The sequence below is a fragment of the Nilaparvata lugens genome, chromosome X, assembly GCF_014356525.2.
Source record: "Nilaparvata lugens isolate BPH chromosome X, ASM1435652v1, whole genome shotgun sequence".
NCBI classification, from domain to species: Eukaryota; Metazoa; Arthropoda; class Insecta; order Hemiptera; family Delphacidae; genus Nilaparvata; species Nilaparvata lugens.
This window is the reverse complement of record NC_052518.1, coordinates 5,507,775-5,534,382: the sequence shown is the minus strand read 5'-3', so window position 1 is coordinate 5,534,382 and position 26,608 is coordinate 5,507,775. Positions and strand designations below refer to the sequence as shown.

Genomic DNA, 26,608 nt, shown 5'->3' with positions numbered 1-26,608 from the left:
TAATCGAATACTGCCATTATAGCTTCGACCTCATTAAAGACTGAACTACTTTCATGAAAGTGAAAACCTGTATTCAATTATTAATCAATGGTTAATAGGGAGTAGGATGAAATTATATCACCTCGATTTAAGGCTTAGCTTGATAAAAAATCCAAAGTCCTTCTTCTATTGAGAATAAGTTATTACTGATTGGCCAAAATGAACCTGAGTAAACAAAGGAAGTTGGTTTTTGTATTTTTCAACTGTGTTCCTATTGTGATTATTTTAGAATAGGATAACTTTTATTTGTTGACGTGGCGAAGTTTGGACATTATGTCCTCTCTACCACTTAATCACCAAATTTATTGAGTATAAAACTTGGAAATGGTTGAATACATTTATTGAATAAATTGGAAAGTGAACCATGGGTCGAGAATAGGGATGTCAATTTTGGGATCCCGGGATCCCGGTCCATTTTTGATACCTAACAATCCCGGGATTTTTCAGCGTCAATCCCGGGATTTTCGGGATTGTAAACCTGAAATTGTGAATCTTTTTTTCCAAAAACAATTCAATATTGAATTCATTTACGGTGATGAATATGCATTTTTATAACTAATTTATTGTTGTGTTTGACTAATTTATTCTACAGGCACAGCCTACAGAGTTGCATATACATAATATTGATTGTATACTGTACTCTTTACTGGCTTAATAGAATTCGCATTATCAGTTCACATAATTGGCAGAATGGTTGTTGATCGGTTGTTATGTCTCTAAACTTGTTTATGTTTACACAGCACCACAATTACCAGTCTAGACGGCGCAATACAGTATTTGCAATAGTGCTGATGGCATTTCCTTGAAATGCATTCCGAACTTTGAAAAGACTTCAGAAATCAGAAATAAAAAAGCACTCGATTCACTCTCTGTCTAATTATTCCTCTCCTCTTCTCTTTTTCTATCTTAAGTAAAATATCTAGTTGCAGTAAATATTATAGTTGGCTCTAAGAAATTACATTTAGTAGTGAAGTGGTTCAGCTTCCGCATTGTTTGATCGGTATGGCGTTATGGTCTTACAAAAAGTATTCTATTTTATTATTAATATTATTAATTTGAGTGATATTAATTCACTTTACAGTATTTGACGTAATTAGAGTGTGAGCTCTATCCCGTCCTGATGTAGGATAGAAATGCTTTTGTTCTACATAAAAAAGACTCTGATGAGTTATCTTGCTTTCCTCAGTTCTCACTATCATCTAGGATACAGCAAATTCAAGGTAGGACATGGAATAAAACAGTTACTCCTAATCTTGAAAACATTATTATAGAAATAGAATGTTCAATTTTAATATTATTCCCAAGTATTTTTTTTCATTTTAATAATAGCCTCTCCCTCTTTAATGGGCTCTTTTTCATATCCACACATTGTTACTGAACATCTAATTGAGGAGGAACAATTGGTTAAATATGCATGTAAATGATTTTTGCCAATCCCGGGATCAGTCCCGGGATCCCGGGATTGATATTGGATATTGGAAATACCGGGATTGACATCCCTAGTCGAGAACTAACTGGAAAATCGTATCTTGTAATAATTATTTTTGTGAAAAAGAATAAATTTGATATTTTCACGTTGCTAGGCAACAAATGTTACTAATGATGATTCTAGAGATATGACAGTATTCTGTTGAAGAAATACCCGGCCTTTCAAGTTTCAAGAACATTAAGGTTCTAGTAGAAAAACATGGAGCAAGGAATTACGCCTAAGTACAGCATACACTGGGAAAAATTGTTGAGTGTTTCAAATTATCCTTATTTCCACAGAAAGCTTTCACGCTTTTTTCTCTGACCACATTTTCCCTCTTTAGGAGAGAAATGTTTTTGAACACTAGGTGCTTCTTTAATTTTTATTCCCGCACTAGTATCTCCTTCGTGAAGTATGTAGAAAATGTATAATAAAAGTATTTAAATTTCTACGGTACTGTATTACGGATGAAGTAATAAAAAATTGTTAATGGAATAAATTCTTTATAACAATATTAAGATTGTTATTCATAAATAATGAATTTTAAGAACAAGAACGACTGAGCAAAGATGGATTTCAAAATCTAGCAACTGTAATAGGGGCATGCAATAGTGAAACAACTATAGTGAGGTCCACGTTATAATGGCAGTGTTTGATTAGCAATGGTATTGCTATTCTTGTCTATCATTCAACAAAGCGGATAGCGCTGTCTCTTTCTCGCTTTGCTCTGTTGCCAGATTGTTTTTTAACACTGTAGAAATACAATTTATTAACAACATATTTAATCTTCATTATGAAATTATTGAAAAATATAATTTCTTGCTTAATAAAATATAATTGATTATTTTAAACGAGTATGAACAGTTCATATCACATCAATAAATCGGTTTCAGTTACCCTCCATAGAAGGCATTAACAAGACAGAGGATCGGCAACGTTGTTCTCCTATTTTATTATAACGTGGACCTCACTATAGAACAAGTAACCTTATGGAATGAAAAATGAGAACAATCAAGTTGGACATCAACCAATCATTCAGTTCACAGTTCTAGTTTATCATATGAATATACAAACATATGATCAAAAATAAGAAGCTTGCAAAAGTATTTATTTGACGTCATTTCATTTATTTTCCAATCACTTGATAAGAGCATTATTAGCCGAAAAACATGTCGGGATTAAATAGTTTTAAAACGGGTACCTAGATTTATCTTTTTCCTCCACCTACTGTCTAAAGTACTTACTTTACTCCCTGAAACCTAATACTAAAGTGTCACTTTTTCGCTCTCGGTAGTAAAAAACAGAAAAACTCCCTAGGGAGTAAAAGTGACTCCATTTAAATAACATGGGGAGCATCTCTATTTTGAAACTTACATTGTAATAGGTTAGAAGGTCTAAGCTCAGATGAGAAAGCATAATAGAGGTGTCTGTCATTGAGTCAACTGAATTCAATACCACAACCAGAAATTTGATTAACTCATGAAATATATATTTGTATGATAATTATTATATTCTTAATATTAGTAGACAATAAAAATTTATACAATTTTTAAAATATTTTATTCTATTCAAAATACCAGCCAACAAATATTTTTGATCTGCAATTCAAATCTTAACCGCTTGATCTGGAGTCAGCCATTTTTGGTAGCTGCTCAGCTGATATAATTGTTACAACTTTTGCCGATAGATAGCGCAATCGGCAGTGCCAATCAGACGACCGGTTTCTAGGTTTTAGATTTAGGTTATGTTGTTAGGAATCATTGTCACCAATACGTAAGTTATTAGAATGATTTTATTTGCAGTTTCTATAAAAAAATGTAGATGGAGGAAAAATGTTGTGTACATCACGAGCGAAATAGTTATTTGTGCATCTAGGGACTAAAGTGCAACTTTTTCTCCCTGAGGGAAACTGTTGTCGCCCGATGGCGTAGCCGAGGGCGACAATTTCCCTGAGGGAGAATAAGTACTTTAGTCCCGTGATGCACACAACATTTTTCCTCCACCTACACCAATACCTATAACAATGAATAATTTTACTACATCTTCACGCTTTCACACTATTTTTTTAAAAACAAAATTTAGCTCACCTCTGATAATAATTTGTTGATAGTTGCTAGTTGATAGTTGATAGTTGATAGTTTATAGTTTCCTTATGAGTCACAAAATTCCATGTCGCGTATTAACTATTATATATAGATAGTTTATAGTTTATAGTATAGATGATGATTGTTGATAGAGATGATTGTTGATAGTGTAAACCAACGGTTGAACATAACCTAACAATCGAAATAGAGCTACTTATTTCCTAGAGCTAAAATATTCCAAAGATCGAAATAGAGCTCTTTTACTTTTCCTCTACCGACCACGACAGTGTTGCCACATTCCTCATTCTTCAATCGCGGCGTTGTTGGACTTCTTCCCATGTTAATCTTATGGGTTTATTTTTACTCCCTTGGGAGTAAAAGTGATCACTTTTCCCGCTGGGAATTATTTTTAGTCCCATGGGAGGAAAAGTAGTACTTTAGTATTCGATTCCAGGGTGTAAAATGAGACTTTTGATAGTAGGTGGAGGAAAAATACTTTTTCTCCCTCAGGAAAATTGCTGCCCTCGGCTTCGCCTCGGGCTTCAAACTTTTTCCCACAGGGAGAAAAAGTCGTACTTTTCACTCTAGATATACAAATAACTATTTATCTATATTCAAAAGTAGCCCTGAGGAGAAAAAGACAATAATCATTCAATATACATATGAATGTTATATTCGAAATTTTAAGCTCACTTATGAATGTTGAAGTATAGCTTAGTACAGTTATTGTAGTTCCAAATAACCAGTTGTACCATCTTTAGATAAGTAAGGGCCGGCTTCCGAGCTCGGGTTTAGGTAAGTTCAACACTTAAACTGCTCGAGTCAGAAAATTGGCTTTCCAAAACGGGGCGTAATCGCAGTAAATAGTTGCAGCAAAATAAATCTTTATTTTCTTTCTCATTTCTATAATTGGAAACGTTTTTCCTTGACAAAATAAAACATTCCTAAATAATTAAATAAATAATTCCTAAATAATGGCCCTTGCTGGGTGGTGCCATGTAATTTTAATTTATTTGTAAAATAGCATAATATTATAATCTAGAATATTTCTTTTGTAAGTTTTGTATTTTGTATTTGTTTTTATGGGCAATAAAGATGTTAAAAAAAAAATTAAAAATAGCTGAAACTTCACACTATTTTCTCTCTATTTTATTTTGTGTTCAATTTTATAGTTTTTCGAAATTTAATTTGAACGTGTATTTGACTATGACTACGACTACCCTACGTTTCGGAAAGCCAATTTTCTAGAGTATTATCTTAGTCTAGAACTTAGCTGAATCCCGAGCTCGGAAGCCGGCCCTAAGAGTTTATTGAAATTCTCATCCAATATGAATCTCTATTCACTATCAATAATAAGATGGGCAGAGTTTGTGCCAAATACAAAGTTTCATGAAAATATGAGTTTTTGAGAGAAATTATGCAGTTTGAAATATAAATTATTGAGAGAAGTTATGCAGTTACAAACATAAATCATAACAGTAGTTCATTCTGGTTTCATTAGTCTAGCAGAATTTTACCGACTTCTATACTAGTAGTTCTGTGAACAGTAGACCTCACGCAGTATTCTCATCCACAAGTACCTGATTGAAACTATAGACCTCATGGAAATACAGCAATAGACTGGCTTCTCCACACATCTATGTAATCACTTGTCAGCTGATTTATGATGAATAATTCTTTAGTCTGATTTTTACTCTAATATTGGCGTATGAAGGAGGCTCCTTTTTCCTTTTATATTATCCTTGAAATGCAAAATTTCCAAAAACCTTGTATATACGTCGACGCGCAATTAAAAAAGGAAAATACCTGTCAAATTTCTTGAAAATCTATTCCGCGTTTCGCCGTAAATGCGCAAAATATAAACATTTAAACATTAAGAGAAATGTCAAACCGTCGACTTGAATCTTAGACCTTACTTTGCTCGGTCAATTATAATAACTTTTCTATGACAAACTCTTTTACATTCCTTATTAAACGAAAATCCCAATTAAATCACCCCAAAGACTTCTATTGACTTAAGACCCTGTTGTCAATATTTGCAGTAACAAAAGTCTTCGGGGTGATTTACAACATTTAATTGGGATTATCGTTTAACAATAATTATTCATTAATTAGCATTTGAACAAATGCAACTTCCAATTTCTTTCCATCTTTTACATTTCATAGCCAGCCAATACTTTTCATGTGCAAGTTTTGTTAAAGAATGACATTTGAGCTGAAAAATTCATGACGAAAAGATGTTTTTCTACAACTGCGCGTAAAAAAAGAATTTACATACTCAATTCTCCTCGTAAAACAGCTTATTTCTGAGAAGAATTTACTTTTTCGCTCGCTAACCATTCGCGCATGCTCAGAAGAGTTTCTTTACGCTCGCTGATCAGCTGATGGTAAGCAGCTCGCCAAAAAGTCAGATCTTGACCTAAAAAGTCGGTAATTGTAACTCCGCCGATATAAGTAATTTAACAGGTTTGGGCAGTTGTAGAAAAAAAATTGTATGTAACTCTTTATCGCTCTTGCAAAATTATCACGCTCCGCTTCGCGTCGCGTGATAGCTGTTTTGCGCGAGCGATAAAGTCGCGCATTACGCTCTTTTAATACATAAATAGCTATTTTCTACAACTGCGTGTAAAAAAAGAATTTACATACTCAATTCTCCTCGTGAAACAGCTTATTTCTGAGGAGAATCTACTTTTTCGCTCGCTAACCATCTGCGTATGCTCCAGATATAAGTAGTTTAACAGGTTTGTGCAGTTGTGGAGAAAATTGTGTATTTAATTCGCGCGTAATGCTTCTTTATCGCTCTTGCAAAAACTGTTCGCGCGAGCGATAAAGTCGCGCATTACGCTCTCAATACATAAATAGCTATTCTTGTAGGTATTATTATAAATACAATCTTAGAAAAATATATTTTGTAATAACTCACCTTGGGCGTATACATATGCACTAACCCAGCACTCGCTCCTTTCAAAGTGATACCTCGAATGAAGAATATTGTGAGAACAATGTAAGGGAACATTGAGGTAAAGTACACAACCTGAAAGAAAAACAAATAAACTTACTACTAAATCCAGACTTGACATAACTTGAACCAATTTAGTCGGTGAAATAGGATAATTTGATGGATTTCTGAAAAAAGCTGTTTATCGTGCACTGCATAAGCTTGTGGTGGAAAGAATTCAGAATTGATAATTTTGAGGCTTGTACTGCAAGTAAGTTTTGTTATCATGGCGGGTCAGTTGCTTGAATCGCTATTTTGTGCGATTCTATGCACCGATCATTATCTTTTCTATGCACCGTTAAGTGGAAGGAGAGTGTCTAGGCAAATCCTTGACCAATAGCAGTACTCGGTTACAAAGTATTAATTCTGTTGCTTTTGTATTTAGTTTTAGTTTACCAGAAGTTGATAACGGTGCAACAACCGAAACCGGTCTTTCTAATTTTAATAAGATATGTGGTTTTGACAATTTTTTAGTCATTTAATGAGAGTATATCTTTGTGGAGAAACAATGACACTGTAAATACAATATGGCAATCAGTCGATCTGTTCACGTACAAGTCAATTCGCTGTTACTTCTTGTTGAAGGAAATTAAAATGGAATATTATGAAGAAGAGTTTGAACGAACACAGAGACTCCTGATATATAAAAAAATACATAGAGAGAATATCAAATTGGAATGGAAGAGTTTGAGAGATTCGAATGAGAAAAAATGAATGAAAAGAGGAATATTGGAGACAAGACAGGAAATGAAGAAAAAAAGATGCAAGAGAATACAGGAAACGAAAAAAGATAAGAAAGAATTCAGAGATTCCATGGACTTAACCATCGTGAACTACACTGAGACGAAAAGTATCTCAGATTTGGCTGAAATATCTCCTGAACGGTGAGGAATATTACAAATCTGATTCCAGATTCGTGTTTCTCGTATCAAAAAACATAAGATTACGGAGTTTGAGCGATTTTCATTTTTCACAAAAAATTGATGGATACCATGGACTAACCATCGTGAACCACACTGAGACGAAAAGTATCTCAGATTTGGCTTAAATATCTCCTGAACAGAGAGGAATAATGCAAATCTGATTCCAGATTCGAGTTTCTCGCATCAAATATACTAATCCAATCGTGAAACACACTGAAACAAAATGTATCTTAGATTTGGCCTGAATTTGCACCATAGATGAAAATCGATCTGAGAAATCTCAGAGCCAAATTTGGCACTCCCAGCTACTCTACAGGGTGAGTTAGGAATTTGCAAACATAAAATTTTCAAATTTTTGAATGGTCATATCTCCTGAACGGTAAGGAATTTTGCAAATCTGATTCCAGATTCGTGTTTCTTGCATCAAATACCATAAGATCACGAAGTTCAAGCAATTTTTTCCACAAAAAATTGATGTAATCCATGGACTACCCATCGTGAAACACACTGAAACGAAAAGTATATCAGATTTGGCTTAAATTTGCATTATAGATAAAGCTCGACCTGAGAAATGTCAGAGCCAAATTTGGCCCCCCCGGGGGTGAGTTATGAATCTGACGCATGGAATTTTAAAATTTTCAAATGGTCATATCTCCTGACCGGTAAAGAATTTTGCAAATATGATTCCAGATTCGTGTTTCTCGCATCAAATACCATGAGATCACGCAGTTTGAGCAATTTTTATTTTTCACGAAAATTGATGTAATCCATGGACTACCTACCCATCGTGAAACACACTGAAAGAAAAAGTATCTCAGATTTGGCTTGAAGTTGCATCATAGATAAAGTTCGACCTGAGAAAATTAATGTCAGAGCCAAATTTTGGCCCCCCAGCCACTATACAGGGTGAGTTATGAATCTGCAAACATAAAATTTTCAAATTTTCAAATGGTCATATCTCCTGAATAGTAAGGAATTTTGCAAATATGATTCCAGATTCCTGTTTCTCGCAACAAAAACCATAAGATCACGAAGTTTGAGCGATTTTTATTCTTCACAAAAAAAAAATTGATGGTTTCCATGGACTAACCATCATGAACCACACTGAGACGAAAAGTATCTCAGATTTGGCTGGAATATCTCCTGAACGGTAAGGAATTTTGCAAATATGATTCCAGATTCGTGTTTCTCGCATCAAATACCATCAGATCACGAAGTTTGTGCGATTTTTATTCTTCACAAAAAAATTGATGGATTCCATGGACTCACGATGGACATCGTGAAGAAGAAGAAGAAGAAAAAGAGGGAGAAGAAAAAGAAGGACAATGACACTGTAAATACAAAGTGGCAATAAGTCGATCTGTTCACGTAAAGTCAACTCGCTGTTACTTCTTGTTAGAGGAAATTAAAATTGGATATTATGAAGAAGAGTTTGAACGAACACAGAGACTCCTGAAATACAAAGAAATACATAGAGAGAATATCAAATTGGAATGGAAGAATTTGAGAGATTCGAATGAGAAAAAATGAAATATTGAAGGGGAATGAATGAATGAAGAAGGAGATGAAGGGGAAGAGGAGAAAAAGAGAAAGAAGAAGGAGAGGAAGAAGAAAAACAAGATGAAATATTGTAGACAAGACAAGGAACGAAGAGACGAATATGCAAGAGAATACAGGAAACGAAAAACATGGATAAGAAAGAATACAGAGAGGGAACATCAAATTGAAATGGAAAAATTTGAGAGATTTGGATGAAAAAAGAAATATTGAAGAGAAGGCAGGGAACGAAAAGAAAAATATTCAAGAGAATACAGGAAACCAAAAAAATTAATAAGGATGACTTGAAAGAGAACGAGAGAAAAAGCTTTAAAGAGGAAGAATTGAACGTGAAGAAAAGAACAAGAAAAAGCGTTGCAATGATTTCATGAGCTTCAACGTGAAGAAATTGAATGTAAAGAGAGAATTGAAGGACTAGGAGGGGAACGTGAACTTAAAGGTGAAGAGAGAATTATTATAATTGAACGTACCGTAGAACAAGAGCAGAAAAAATAACTGGTCAAAATAAGTTTAGAAATGAAACAGAAGATAATACTATTAGAAATTACGCTCGAAATAGTTATTTGTGCAACTAGTGCGCAAAGTGACAGTTTGCTGCACCGAAAGAAACGTTTACGCACGAGTCGTAGGCGAGGGCGGAATGGTTTCTTGAGTGCAGCAGAGGAACTTTGCACACGTATTTCACATTAAATTTTTCCTACAGTTATCATTGAATATGGAAAGTGGTTGATTATGGGTAAAATGATGGCTGAAATCCATCAAATGTTTGTCTGTATAATTTTGTTATTGATAAAAACTTTAATTTATTTTAAACTTGATAATCCAATTGAAAATTAATAATCGATAATTTATTTAAATTAAAAATTAAATTAATCCAATTAATAGTGCGAAGACAATTGGGGTATCTTAGCTCAAAAATAATAAATATCATGCCAAATGCATTGTCAGAATATCTTTCTAATAGGGGTAGACAGAGGATGGAACAGATAAATAAGTGGGTGATTCAAAAATTTTTCTTCGACATCAGTCAAATATTATAAATACTAGTAATTTATTGTTAACTTCGATTTTTTGTAGCTTTGATTATTAGTAAATAAATTTCTATATTGTCTAAACAGCTGATACTCTCACTCAGCGGTCAGGGTTTTGCCCTTGCTGGGTGGTGCCATGTAATTTTAATTTATTTGTCAAATAGCATAATATTATAATCTAGAATATTTCTTTTATAAGTTTTTTTTATTTTGTATTTGTTTTTATTGGCAATAAAGATGTTTAAAAAAAAAAATTGAAAATTAGAATAATTTTGAGTAAATCTTTATTTCTAAATAATTTTTTAACTAATCAATTTTTGAATGAAAAAGTATCATTTGAAATAATGAATAATTATTAATATTCAAAATGTATAATTTAATGAGTTCTCATTTTTATTTATTTGAAAATCAGAAAAAATATGGATAGAACAAATTCGCATTCAAAATACACGTCAACAATGTCAGCAGCTGATTGGGATGGCTGCAAGATAATAGGCGAAGTATTAAGAGTACGCAAAGTAAAAGTGATTCTTTGCGTTCTGTAATCAGTGCAGGAATGGTCACTTTTCAAGGTAACTGTAGGAGAAGAGAATAGTGGAACTGCTGGATTGCATTTGTTGAGGACACTGAGACTAAAGAATTTGTTGAGAATCTTGAGTCATATTACAAACTTGAAGAAAAAGCTATAAGAATAGTTGAAAGCTCGAAAAAGTAAAGTAAACATTCGTAAAAAACGTGTACACGCTAGTTCAAAGAGAAGTTTGTACTTGATTTCCTTTTATACAAGGAAAGGGAGAAACTTCATGAACAAATAATGAAAAATAGAGTGCTGAAGAACTGTTGTAAAAAGCGAAGAAAATTGATAGTTAAATGGATAGTGGGAAACAAGAGGCAATAGGTAGTTCATGTGACAATGAAAAATCGGGACAAGAGAAGTTTGCGAAGAAAAAATTTCAAGATTCCTCCCAGAGTGATTGCCAAACTAATTCTAAGCTTTCAATGAACTTGAAGTTCAGTGGAAAGGATTTGAGTTTATAATTACATAGATGAGCTGTGTTATGTTTATCTTAGGGTGCGGTTTGACTCAGTGGTCGCGTTGATAAGCTATCGCTTAGATAAGTTAAGAATCATACGCCTGGTACTCCCGTTGGAAGGGTGACTGCTTGATCCAACTCCTCTAATTTATGAATTGTAAAATCGTTTTCCGGTGGTTCGGAACCCACCTAAAACTGTAGGTTCATTAATCTCTCATTATCATCTGCCTCATCACCCGCGCACGAGCCTAGAGTTCATGTGGGCATCACCCTCAGCAAAAAAGTTATCATGTTTTGTTTTGTTTATTTTTTGGTTCAAAAAATTTTCAGACTAATCATATTATGATCAACATCACATGCAAATAACAAAAGCATATCGAGTAAATAGTTGGTTCTTCAGAAAAAACTCAAACAAGCAAGTTGTGAATAAAAATAAATGAAGTGAACTGAGAATGGAGTTTAATTAATACTACTAATTATTAAACATAATTAATTATGGAGTTTGATTATTAGTATAGTTCTAGCGAGAGAAACCTACACATTATTGTTATGAACCCTTCCAAAGACAATAATAAATGGATATTATCAAAACATTCAATGTTTTCAATTTTTTATTTTGTATTTTTAGCTAGTTACAATGTTTTCAGTTTTTTATTTTGTATTTTTAGCTGGTTACAATGTTTTAATAATAATGTATTATGTTGTGCGAAATAAATTGATTTTTTGAATTGAAATTGAATATTCAATGTTTCTAGTTTATTCAAATATCTGCCTCAATATTAGTGATGCTTGTATTGATTTTCATTACTTCCAACTCCGCAACTGGTTCATTTCTCAAAATAAACTGCTGGTTGTATTTGACTCATGTTAAAAAGGAACATAATAGAACTTCAGCACATCATGTTTTGTTTTGTATGACAGTCCATGCATGAAATTTGCTCAGCTAAATTACGATATGTCTCTCTAAATTACACGAAAGATATAATATGTCACTTCAAATTACTCGAGAAGTGTGACCATACAAGAGTCACCCCACCCGCTTCATACAGATACAACAGTATTAGTTACTTTACTGGAGAGATAACAGTGAAAAATCTGGTGTGGCACACTCACACTACTTTCCTTGCCATGATAATATCTTTCTCATACTGGAATAAATTAATACTGCTGTTTTTATAATTAAATCTTATACTGATCCTTGAATAATTGGAATAGAATTTAATGAATTTTGCTATATTCAAGAAGTTCTATATTCAAAAACAAAATACATGATATTCACACGTCAGAAAAATCCTTTTCATTACAATTACAATATTAATAATGCAATCCTCGATTGTGTTATCCGTATAAAGGACCTGGGCGTCATAATGGACCCTACTCTTGAGTTTAAGGAACACCTAACACATGTTATGAATGGTGCTAATAGGTCGCTAGGGTTTTTATTTCGAAATTGTAGGCCTTTTACATCATGTGATGTTGTTTTGAAATTGTACTATGCTACAAAGAGGAGTAAACTTGAATATGCTGCTTTAGTTTGGGCTCCATTTCACAGCAGCGCTATTCTTGATTTAGAAAAAATTCAGAATAAATTTTTAAGGTATCTTTATTTTAAAAAGTTCAATGCATTCTGTCGGATAGCTTTTTCAACAGACAATCTAAGGTTGATATTTAATGTTCAAAGATTGGAAGAAAGGAGATCTGTCAGTTCCCTCTTGCTATTATATAATATCCTAAACAATCAAGTATTCATGCCAGAATTTATAAGTATGTTGCAACTTCATGTCCCGTTTAATAGACCAAGACCAAATATTCTGTTTCACATGCCATTTATCAGAACGACTCATCATTGCAATTCTTACATAAACAGAACTTTACGTTTGTACAATAGAATAAGCCACTGCATTGATCAGTTTGCTGACCGTTTCCAAACCTTTAAGAAATCCTGTGAACAAGCATATCGCTCTATAGCTGACTCATGATTGATAAATAATTATACTAAACTCCCTCATTTTTTTTCTCTCTTCTAAAGCCCTATTTTTCCTCTATTCTCTATTTTATTCTTTATTTTATTTTTCTTATTATTTTTATTTCATTCTTCATTTTCTATTATCATTGGTTTATTTTATTTTTCATTTCGCCTCTTCTTACCTTATTAGTATTCAAAAATTGTGTTTACAATTTTATTTTATTTTTCATTCTTATTTTGCATCAAATATTATGTATCGAAACTAGTTGATCATCAAATATTATGTATCTAAACTAGTTGATGTCAATAAGGCTCTTCATGGATTTATTCTGTGAGCTTTTGTATGTAAATAAATAAATAAGTTGATTGAATATAGTGGAGTCCACGTTGTAATGACAGTTGAGAGAGATAGGAGAAAAACGTTGCCGATCCCCTGTCTTGTCAATGCCTTCTGTAGACGGTAGCTGATACAGGTTTATTGATGTAATATTAACTGTTCGTTCTCGTTTAAAATGATCAATTATGTTTTGTTAAGCAAAAAATTATATTTTTCAATAATTTTATAATGATTGATGAAACATTTTGTTAATTAATCATTAATTCTACATTCTTAAAAGACGATCTGGCAACAGAGCAAAGCGAGAAAGAGATAGTGATATCCACTTTGTTGAATGTTAGACAAGGATAGCAATACCGTTGCTGATGATCAAACACTGTCATTATAACGTGGATTTCACTATAAAATGAACATGGAAAAATTGAATAGCTAACAGAACCTCTCTCTGATGAAGGAAGTATACGGTGTTGTGCCACAATAAAAGTCTCCAATTTACAGCATTTTGTTGCCAACAAGAAAGACGTATTTACGAGGTAACTTGTCTTGTAACTTTTGTAATGACTTATTTCCAGGAACGTCGCCATATTCGTTAAGACTTTTTTAACGAGTCGAGAAATTGACACGTGGCTGTTAGGTTGCCCCTTACAATCAAAATGCAATTGAATCAGATTGGAAGTTGAGATGACCGAAATTGTTGTAAAAGCTGTAAAAGATTCTATCACTTATTTTCTTTGAAGGTTGTCAAATTGATTCGTTATTTGACTTTTTCTCCACAAATCTTTACAGTGAAGGGTTTCCTGAGCGGAATCACTCGGCTACTGAGTTCCAACCAAGTCCTATAGTTAACAAGGCCGTCAATCAACATTTTGATCTTTTATCACGAAACTTTACTCACCTTTGATTAGTGATGCTGTAAATGTAATTCCTCAGCTTGTTAGAAAATTCGCAATATTTTTTCATTTTCAAAGCGAGGTGAAAAATAATTGTCACTTGGTTGAAACGTTGAATTCATTACTTTTACACCAATTGTGGAGAATTGAACCAAAATGTAACGAGCCAATATGAATTGAATAGAACCAATATTTAACAAAGTAAATTTATAGAATAATTATATGGATACAACCTAGAAAATATTACACATTAATGATTTCACACGCCTCCATTTTATGCATTTATTGTTTTCCTCTATTCCTCAATAGGTGTTAATCAATGTACTATAGAATTTAGGCCGAGAATTCCTAACACCATTCGAGTAAAATAATCCAAGCTGGTTGAGAATGTAAAATTGGATAAAAATTTGTCCAATAATATATTTTTTGTCATAGTCATTCAATTTCAGATGTTTTCCATGCATGAAATCAAGTCGGTAAACAGCTGTTTGCAGAACAAATTAACATATGATTCTCATTACAGCATACTCTACTGTAATGAAATCATATGTTTTCTTCACAGTCGAGTATGTTTCCTAGTTCCGAAATAGGAACAGCAAAACTGCTACAAGAAAACCGCCTTCAGCGCTCCAGGTGGAAGTTTTGTCAACTTCATTCACAAGATTCCTGATTCAGAATTTGCAAAGTAGGTTATGTTTATAGAATGCATGTAGTAACTTTGGCACAAGCAGGTAATGTTTCCTATTTCCCAATTATTCTTCTTTAGATTATTATGACGTGGATAGTGTACGTTACTTGGACGTGAATGTCTCTTGCAGGGCTCGAATGAAATTCTAGTTTCGGCCAATGCCTCCACTAGAGACATCATTCTCGCCTGAAAACGGCCCCTTCCTGACCATGTGACGTAAAATACTATTTTTAAATTCTCTTCTCATCTTTAATTACTCAATTTAGAAGTAAACCTTTCTATTCATAGGTTGTATTTGTAAATGTTTGATGAATGAAGATTCTATTATCATATTCTACTCGAATATTGAGACAATGTTCACTTACTTTTCCCGAAGACTGGATGCCTTTCATGACAATGCAGAAGACAACGGACCATGCGAGCAGGAGGCAGAGCACGATCCACCATTTGAGACCACCACTGTCCTCCATGGAAGGAGACACGTCCAGGGTGGTTCTGTACCAGAAGTAGGCTGTCTCAGAACTTTTCTCGCATTCAGGGACTGCACTGCCATTCTCCAGTCTAGGGCAAGAGGCCCATGGAAGCGGATACTGAAAATAATTGAACGAGCGTCAGCGAGTTCTATTTTCTTAATCAATCCTGATTAAAAAATCTGGTGTTTTACTCTCACACAACTTTCCTTGCTCATTGATCTGTAAGCCCCATTCGTAAAGGAGAATAATTCAGGGGAATAACATAATGACGATTGGCAGCAACATATTATTTGAAACTACGATCAGACTTCTGTATATGTGTGTACATAATTGTTTTCAGAGTAATTTTTCCTTTGTGTGAATTGTAAAATTCGATGATTTTTTAAAAGTCGTCAAAAAAGCTATCTCGACTATGTGTTCTTTTCATGAACTGCTCTACCTACCTACCTCATGCACAAGAAGGAGGTTACAAAGTCCATTTCTCAAGGATGGGGTGGACCCCCGTCAGTTTCCCAGTAAGGAGACTCATGACAGTTGATAGAGCTGATGAATAGCTACACAGGGTATGAATTTGAAAAAATCGGTCAAGTCATTTTTGAGAAAATCGTGAAAAACATTGTGTTTTAGTAATCATCCGCCATTTTTCTCAAGAATATTACGAAGCTCCTGCAATTTTCTCATAAATGAGACTCATGTCAGTTGATAGGGCTTATAAATAGCTATCCATGGTATAAATTTGAAGAAAATCGTTAGAGCCGTTTTCGAGAAAACCGTGAAGAACATGTTTTTTAGTGATTATCAGCCATTTTTCTCAAGAATATTACGGAGCTCCTGCAATTTTCCCAGAAATGATACTCATGTCGGTTCATAGGGCTTATAAATAGCTATCCATGGTACAAATTTGAAGAAAATCGTTAGAGCCGTTTTCGAGAAAACCGTGAATAACATGTTTTTTAGTGATTATCAGCCATTTTTCTCAAGAATATTACGGAGCTCCTGTAATTTTCCCAGAAATGAGACTCATGTCGGTTCATAGGGCTTATAAATAGCTATCCATGGTATAATTTGAAGAAAATCGTTAGAGCCGTTTTCGAGAAAACCGTGAAGAACATGTTTTTTAGTGATTATCAGCCATTTTTCTCAAGAATATTACGGAGCTCCTGCAATTTTCCCAGAAATGATACTCATGTCGGTTCATAGGGCTTATAATAGCTATCCATGGTACAAATTTGAAGAAAATCGTTAGAGCCGTTTTCGAGAAAACCGTGAATAACATGTTTTTTAGTGATTATCAGCCATTTTTCTCAAGAATATTACGGAGCTCCTGTAATTTTCCCAGAAATGAGACTCATGTCGGTTCATAGGGCTTATAAATAGCTATCCATGGTATAAATTTGAAGAAAATCGTTATAGCCGTTTTCGAGAAAACCGTGAAAAACATGGTTTTTTAGTCATCATCCGCCATTTTGAATTATATTAATGATTTGCCTAATATTATTAACTCTTGTAATGACGATAGTGCTTCGTATTTGTTTGCTGATGACTTAGGTTTAAAGGTAGCTAATAAGAATAAGGATCATTTGTATTCTAACATACTGAATAATACCTCTAAAATTGAAGATTGGTGTGCAGCAAACAATTTGAGCATTAATTCCACAAAAACAGAGGATATAACTTTTAGCTTTGACAGAAAAATTAATGACATAAACTCAATTAAGTTTCTTGGAGTGAAAATTGATACCAACCTGACTTGGAAATGCCATATAACATATATTTATAAAAAAATCAACAAGGGCATCTTCCTTTTACGTAGATTATGTAATATTCTAGATATGTCTGTTCTAATGAGTGTTTACTTTGCCCATATTCATAGCCTTTTGCTATATGGAATCCAGCTTTGGGGCAATGGCTCAACTACTGACATCTTGTTTAAATGTCAAAAGAAAGCAGTAAGAATAATTTGCCACAAGGCTCCTCGTACTCCATGCAAATCATTATTTATTGAACTCGGACTATTAACACTGCCATCTTTGTATGTATTGTCATGCTTGATTTCAGTGAAGAAAACTGAAAATGAATATCATGTTCACAGACATACACACACACACACACACACACACACATACAGACCAACACCCAAAAATCATGTTTTTGGATTCAGGGGACCTTGAAACGTATAGAAAACTTGAAATTAGGGTACCTTATTTTTTTTTTGGAAAGCAATACTTTCTTTACCTATGGTAATAGAGCAAGGAAAGTAAAAAACCTCCGTTGAGGTAGTTCTTCAGCTCTTGTCGTGACAATGCTGCCCTGCCAAAGTGTTGCCATCTGAACTCGACGAATATGGAACATGTTCCAATGAAATGCGTGACATCTTACTGTTTTCGTATAATACAGTTATAATAAGCATATTATCAGCTGATGAAACCAATTCCATGAATATTATATAAGTATATCACTCCCTGATTTGGTTGAAATCCGGGCTATTTAGAGAATTATAGACATTTACATATTTGTTTTATTATCTTTCACACTTGTTTTCTTGGTTCTTATTTTGTACTCAAAGTAAATTTTATTATCATGGCGATTCTGTTGCTTAAGCCGCCATTTCGTCACACCGTTGAGGGGGAGGAGACTGTCTAGCTAGACCAATGGCAGGCGTTCATGCCCTCGACCAATAGCAGCACTCGCCTACTAGTATAAATTCTGCTGCTCTTGTATTTAGTTTTAGTTTATCAGAGATTGACAATGGTGTAATAACCGAAACCGGTCTTTCTAATTATCAATAAATCAGTGGTTTTTTGACAATTTCTTAGTCTTTTTTCATTCACTATTTAGAGAGGTTGACCTGACAAGTGTCGTGCTATAATATGAGACGTTTCGCTACAATACAGGGTGAGTTATCCACTGAAACATAAAATCTTACCTCCATTCTCAGATCAGAAAAAACACCCATCTTTAAATGCTTATAGCTCAAGAAAAGGAGTGAATTTCGCCAAAGTGATGACATATCATTGTTCCTCTCGTCAAGAACTATCATTCCTGAGCGTTAGAGTGATTTTAATTCTTGCAAAAATTCATTATGTTTTATTTTAATTCATGGAAAATGCAAATCTCCCAGATTTGGATGATATTCGGGCTATGGAGAGAGGTTGACCTAACAAGTGTTGTGCTATAATATGAGACGTTTTGCTACAATACAGGGTGAGTTATCCACTCAAACATAAAATCCTTTCTCCACTCACAGATGCACATTATAATAGCAGTTTTGAATGAAAAAGACTAAGAAATTGTCAAAAAACCACTGATTTATTGATAATTAGAAAGACCGGTTTCGATTATTACACCATTGTCAATCTCTGATAAACTAAAACTAAATACAAGAGCAGCAGAATTTATACTAGTAGGCGAGTACTGCTATTGGTCGAGCGCATGAACGCCTGCCATTGGCCTAGCTAGACAGTCTCCTCCCTCTCAACGGTGTGACAAAATGGCGGCTTAAGCAACAGAATCGCCATGATAATAAAATTTACTTTTAGTACAAAATAAGAACCAAGAAAACAAGTGGATAATTATCAATATAAGATAAATTTTTGTATAAAAGATAATTATCAATAAATCAGTGGTTTTTTGACAATTTCTTAGTCTTTTTCATTCAATATGAATAATTACCACAATATCAACTTCTCAACTACACAAAAAGTATAATAGCAGTGTTTGATTTGCAATGGTATTGCTATCCTTGTCTATCATGCAACAAAGCGGATAGCGCTATCTCTTTCTCGATCTGCTCTTTTGCCAGATCGTCTTTCAAAAATGTAGGATTAATAATTGATTGAAAAAAATTTAATCTTAATAATTATGAAAAATCATTATGGAATTATTAAAATTATTTTCACATCAAGTTCTGTTTGTTTGTGAGTGTGTATGTTCTACAATGGCTTTTGATGGCTTTGGTCAAACAGCTTTTAAATGCTGAACATATATTCTTCGAACCTGTCTACAGATCAAGTTCGTTGGACAACAAAGTTTACTTGGTCCTTTTTCAGATAAAGGATACGCTCTCTGAATCAAAGCTAAATGGAACTAATTTATTCACTCAGTCATTAATAATCAACAGAATAAAATATGTTCAAAGTTTGCATGTATGTTCAGATGGCCTTCTGGAGGCGCACTAAGAACGGATTTTGAAAACAAATCTGCATAGATACGCACAAAATCTGCGTTTTCTGAGCTTTTTCAAGACCTTATCGACAAATAATGTTTGTACTAGGTGCACAGGCTCTACTGATGTGTAAAAATAATGTATTGGAAAAGTTTTAGAATAACGCTAAAGATCCGCTCAAAATCGGCGGTTTTTGAGCGTTTTACCTGCGTTTTCTTAGATTTTTCAAGAACTTATTGAGATAAAATGTTCAAATTTGGTATAGGAGTCCAGCTAGGCATTGTTAAAACACGATCTGGCATCATTGTAGAACGAGAAAGGGATATCGCTATCTGCCTTGTCAAATGATAGACAAGGATAGCAACACCAATATAAATAAAATTTTGTCATCATAACGCTGACCTCACATATGCTGCGCTTTTATTTTATGAAATGGAATGAATGAAGACAACATACTAGGCATTGAATAGTAAAGTAAGAATGGGAGTATTTGATTAATATTGGGGTTGCTATATCCTTGTCTATCGTTTGACCTAGCTGATAGCGCTATCCCTCTCTAGCTCCGCAATGTTGCTCCAGATATACTGGTATAAGACATACTCTGTAGAAGGCAGTGGCAAGGCAGAGAATCGGCTACGTTGTCCTCCTATCTTTCTCTACTGCCCACTGCAATTATAACGTGAACCAAGAATGATATTACTTCAGATATAACACTATCAGCTATCCTCTATAAAAGGCAGAGAATCGACAACACTGTTCTCTTATCTTTCTCCACTGCCATCACAACGTGATACTCACTATAGTGTTATCTCAAGATAATCAATAGAGGAAATGGAGAAGAGAAGACATTTTCTGAAATTTCCAATAATAGCTTTATGTAATACGTTTGTTTTTCCTTTTTATTTTACATGGCAACCTCGCGAAATGAAGGAGTAGGTTATGCAACCAGCATAGCACATATGCAAAAAAAATTCAGTTATTATTAAAACTGCAATAAGACAAAAAATACGGTTTTGCACAACAAATTAGGTGAAAGCTGAATTTTTTAATATATAGTTAGGTCCACGTTATAATGGCAGTGGAGAATGATAGGAGAACAACGTTGCCGATCTGCTTGTTTGTCAATGCCTTTCATAGATGGTAGCTGATACAGGTTTATTGATCCTGTTATATTAAGCGAACAATTTCTGTATATATTTTTATATTTGGTTATTTATATTTATTTATAATTGGTTATTTATCCTATTATATTAAGCGAGCAATTTCTGTATATTTTTATCTGGTTATTATTATGGTCAACGGATCTCGAAAACGGCTCTAAAGATTTTCACGAAATTTGGTACATAGTAGGTTTATGATATAAAAATTCGATTGTCTTAGGTCTCATTCTTGGGAAAACTCGCTGAACGACATTAAAAGGATAATTCATCCTTGGAAAACAGCTGATAATTTCGTTGTCTCTCGATAACAGAAGATGCGTGTGCCTGTGTGGGAGAGAGACAGAATTACTTCCAGCTGTGTAATCATAATCAATCGGAGAGAAATTTTATCTAGCTAGACAATTTAATCGACTTGATCAACATAATCTGATTTGTTTACATGACATGATAATCCTCCTAAACTAGAGTATATAATAATTTTCAAAGTTGATAATTATTTGACAATTTTAAGTGATTAGTGAGTGGTATTTTGTTATTCGATTTGGTTTTTATATAATATAAATTATAATTTTCGTGTTTTCAAATGTTTGAATAGAAAATTGAACCTTAATTCAAGTGTATGGAACATAACCTACTTTCTGGACTATTTATAGTGTATAAATCACAATTCGGGAAAGAAGCAGTTTTGGGCTGTGCCTGTTAGTACTTCCCCAATCATTTTAAAGAATTGTGTTCAGTTTATCAAAAGTCAATAAATAAATAACAAGAGAAGCTCGTTGCCCTGATATTATTTATTTATATTTGGTTATTTATATTTATTTATGTCCAACGGATCTCGAAAACGGCTATAACGATTTTCACGAAATTTGGAACATAGTTGGTTTATGATTAAATTCGATTGCACTGGGTCTCATCCCTGGGAAAACTCGCTGAACGTCATTAAAAGGATAATTCATCCTTGGAAAAACAGCTGAGATTTCCGTCGTCTGTGGATGATAAGAAAGTGAGTGGGCGAGTGCGTCTGTGAAAAATCAAAATATCTATCCCCGAAATTCATAAGCTGACGTATAGCCAACTGTAAAATATAAACACGATCATTTCAAAGAATATTGTGAATAAATAAGAAGCGAAGCTCGGTGTCCTGATATTGTAATAATAATAACTGTTCATTCTCGTTTAAAATAATCAATTATATTTTTTTAAGCAAGAAGTTATATTTTTCAATAATTTCATAATTAAGATGAAATATTTTGTTAATTAATTATTAATTCTACAATGTTTAAAGACGATCTGGCACACAGAGCAAAGCGAGAAAGAGATAGCGCTATCCGCTTTGTCGAATGCTAGACAAGGATGACAATACCATTGCTAATTCAACAATGCCTTTATAACATGGACCCCACTGTAGACAGATAGATAAATGTCTTTTATTTGCACTTTAGAACATGAAAAGTGACGTGGGCGACGTTGAGGCAATCAGAGCCCCCTTTTCCACTTAACACACAATACATATACATATACATAGTACATAGTACATAGACTGGACCCACGAAGTTCCCATAGTCCCCTGCTTGCTCCTCCCCCCCGGACCAGGACCACCCCACAGATCATTGCCCCCTCCCACCAAGAAGTTTGAAACTGCAATGGTTTAGCAAATCGAGTATATCTCGGCTCAAAATCAATGGGCCATATGAATAAAGTTGAGCATTTGCTTATGCTTCCAAAATATGGCGCATTTGCTTCATTTTCTATGAATAAACGTGAGCAAAACCTTTTGCTCATGCTCATCAAAAAATTAGTTTGAGCATTTGCTCAAGAGTAAAAGCTTATACTCAAAATTGTATGAATAAACTAGAGCATTTGCTCAACTTTTGAAGCAAATGCTTCAAAAAAGGTGAGTCTAGTCCAGAGCAGCTTATCACCTTTTGCTCATAGTAAAATGGCTCAACTAATTCGTATGAGGAATTGGAAACTAGACCAGATACGATCACAACCAATAGTTGAGAACTATGAAACTTTTTTTAGATTCAACCATAATATTATACATCACCATTATTCCTACAAAAGAATAAATACAAAAGATAGCAGCTACCTGATATAAGGATAGCAATCACAGAATAGGAAATAGGCATTTAAGAAGATGAGAGTGTAGACGATTATAAGAAGGCTATTGATATTATAAGAGTATGCTGAAGATTATTATAGAGATGACATTTTTTCAAAATTCTAAACTCAACTAACCTTAAACTCTATTTATAAATAGAAAACAGAGCAGACGACGCAAACACAAGCGGTGCCCCCTACTTGCATATTTAGCGCTTCCGTGAGCTATAAAAACAAAGTAAGGCTACAAAAGCGAATCAGCTGATGAAAAATCTTCAAAATACGTGACCATTTGCTCCAGAGTTCAGGAGCATAAGGTAGGAGTATAAGGTAAAGCTTATTCATATAAAAATGAGCAAATGCTTCTGCTTCTACCTTTTGCTCATGAGCAAAACCTTATACTCCATGCTCTTGCTCATGAGCATTTGCTCTTGTTTTATTCATATGGGCCATTATATCGAGCCAAATTTGATTCCATCCTTTCAAGGATGAATAGATCTACAATATTGATATATAAACATCGGTTTTTATATGAACATTGAAGATTTATTCCCATTGAAATTCATTGTATTTCATATGAAAATTAGAAAGTTATTTCCATACATAAAAATGATGTGAATTTCGCCTTATAATTTTATTTGCTGTCGAACATGGAAGGTGTCTTAATTAACTCGTTAGGATAATTATAATGGAAAACTCAATGGTTATAAGATAAAATCGCAGGTGAACACCTCGAAACCAAGATGGCTGCATTCGACAAAGCTGATAATTATAATGGAAAACTCAATGGTTATGAGATAAAATCGCAGGTGAACACCTCAATACCAAGATGGCTGCATTCGACAAAGCAGACAATTATAATGGAAAACTCAATGGTTATAAGATAAAATCGCAGGTGAACACCTCGAAACCAAGATGGCTGCATTCGACAAAGCTGACAATTATAATGGAAAACTCAATGGTTATAAGATAAAATCGCAGGTGAACACCTCAAAACCAAGATGGCTGCATTCGACAAAGCTGACAATTATAATGGAAAACTCAATGGTTATAAGATAAAATCGCAGGTGAACACCTCGAAACCAAGATGGCTGCATTCGACAAAGCTGACAATTATAATGGAAAACTCAATGGTTATAAGATAAAATCGCAGGTGAACATCTCAAAACCAAGATGGCTGCATTCGACAAAGCTGACAATTATAATGGAAAACTCAATGGTTATAAGATAAAATCACAGGTGAACACCTCGAAACCAAGATGGCTGCATTCGACAAAGCTGACAATTATAATGGAAAACTCAATGGTTATAAGATAAAATCGCAGGTGAACACCTCGAAACCAAGATGGCTGCATTCGACAAAGCTGATTTCGCATTTTTCTACAACTTTGTCAATGGTTCAGAATATGGTTAAGAATATTAAGTATTAAACAATGGAGGGTGAGAACTGTTGTAATGGAGTAGTAGACAAAAGGGCTGCGCTCTCCAGTCAAAATGTGTATGGCCACTCATGTACAAAATGCACGTTGGTGACGTCAACACTCGCTTGTCTCGATTTTGACAATGTATGGGAGTTCCTGGTCTTTAATCGTTTCTACCGACTGTCAGAGCTTGAAATCCATGTATTCATGAAAAAGCACCAGTTCCTCCAGATTTCAGTTCATCCATCCTATAAAATCAGATAACCTATGGAGCTCTGGTAGATTATGTTTCAAAGGTGAAATGGTAGATTATGGAGGTTAGGTTTTTTGCTTTTAAATTGGAATATATTGGTGTTATTTGAAACGTTTTGATATGTTTAGATAATAGACAAAGAAAAAAAAACGTTGACCAAACAGCTGATTTTAGATGAATTAAGAATTTGAACTAGAATTTGGATGAATAAGAAAGAAGAAGAAGAAATAAGAAGAATTAGAAACATGTAAAAAACGCTACAAACCAAAAGGATTCTGTTTGAATTTGAAAGTACCCACAAGTCTCCAGCAATTTCATCCACTACTATAGATGAAAGCCATTTGTATGATTATGAATATTTGATTGTTTATTGGACTAAAATACCGTATGTGATGATGGGATAGGGAATAAAATATTTATAATATAAAATGCGATATAATATAATGTATAGGTACATATATGACTGTGTAATGATGCCATAAACAATGAAGATCATGTCCAGATTCGAATTGGAGGAATTTGGGCATGAATCGAATATGAATGTGCATGATAACGAAGATTGTTATCGGAGAGAATAATTAAGTTATTATTTTGACAGAGAGATTGATTGATTGATTGATTGATTACTTTATTTATGTAGATTACAATATATACTGGCTTATACACTTATATACAATAGCTTACAATACAGCAAAATTATGGATGAATTTACAAAATATAAATCAAGAAAATAATTATTGAGCTGTATATAATATGAAAAAAAAACAATGTCTAATAACTATAGATAAAATAGATAATATTGTTATGCATCTACATAAATTGGCGGAGCTTTGGACATATCAATGTCCATTCTTTGGAAAGAATATTCTAAGTATTCTTCCCACTAACTCTCTACCAGAGAGAGAGAGAGAGAGCGGGACAAATGTGACAAGCAGTGATGACGTCATGACGTACAACATGTACGTGTGTGTAGGAGCCTTGATATACTCTCGTTTGACCGCAGGGCGTAGTTAGTATATGCCCGACAAAAGAACGCATCAAAGCATTTGAACGAGGCTTGGTGAAATTCGGAAATAGAAGGCAAAAAATCGCTAGTATCTCATAGTAGATAACAGTATACTTTCGACAGTAATTGGACAGGGAACTGACTAGCCATAACTGAAATTATGTGAATCTGAATTTGGAATTTGAATTCTCATCTGAAATTTTCCTAGAGTGTATTAGCTACTTTAGAACATGGTAGGCCATAGTGGAGTAGGTCAATTTCCACACAGAAAACACTTAACATGTAGAGGGCACATTATAAGAATTTTTTATTGTAACTAACTATTGTATGTAATTGTAAACTAATATTTTCTGTAATTGATGTAGTAGTTTTAGTTTTTTTTGGAAATAAACATTCATTTATTTATTAGCGTAAATACTGTAGAATTCTTCCTAAATAAATGAAGATGGAAACTTGAGAACGAAAATACCATAGTGAGGTTCAAGATATAAATAATGGCAGTATTTGATTAAAGTCGGTGTTGCTATCCTTGTCTATCATTCGATGAAGCAGATAGAGCTATCCTTTTATAGCTCTGCAACGTTGCGGAAGGTAGTGGAAAGGCAGAGAGTCGGCAACGCCGTTCTCCTATCTATCACCACCAGCATTATAACGAGGACCTCACCATATCAACTGCTACAGTGCTATGCGAGCCTGGTAGTCTGAACAGCCAAGAAACGCGAAAAGCCTTACGATATACGATTACGATTCACAAGCCTTACGAATCAGCTGACTCTATATCTGTATTTTTACAGAAACGGTAAGATAATAAATATAAAAAGTTTGGCATCAGCTGATTAAAAGTGAATTGCTCATGTTCGCGGCGCGTAAATCTGTATGCACCTTAAGATTCAAGTCCACGGTTTTGCATTTCTCTTATGTTTATATATTTTTTATATTTATGTTTATATGTTCCGCATTTACAGCGAAACGCAGCAATAGATTTTCATGAAATTTGACAAGTATGCTACTT

At 33.9% G+C, this 26,608-nt stretch overlaps 1 protein-coding gene across 2 annotated transcripts in view; it reads right to left on the bottom strand.

Moving 5' to 3' along the window:
- The window catches only part of LOC111064043 (sodium-dependent neutral amino acid transporter B(0)AT1), a 179,684-nt gene that overhangs the window by 38,599 nt on the left and 114,477 nt on the right, over window positions 1–26,608 (bottom strand). For both annotated transcript variants that reach the window (XM_039442296.1, XM_039442295.1), the window contains exons 4-5: window positions 15,381–15,605; window positions 6,515–6,625 (exon numbers count right to left, since the gene is read on the bottom strand). In XM_039442296.1, the coding sequence (XP_039298230.1) occupies window positions 6,515–6,625; window positions 15,381–15,605 (336 nt within the window). The remainder of the gene's footprint in view (window positions 1–6,514; window positions 6,626–15,380; window positions 15,606–26,608) is intronic.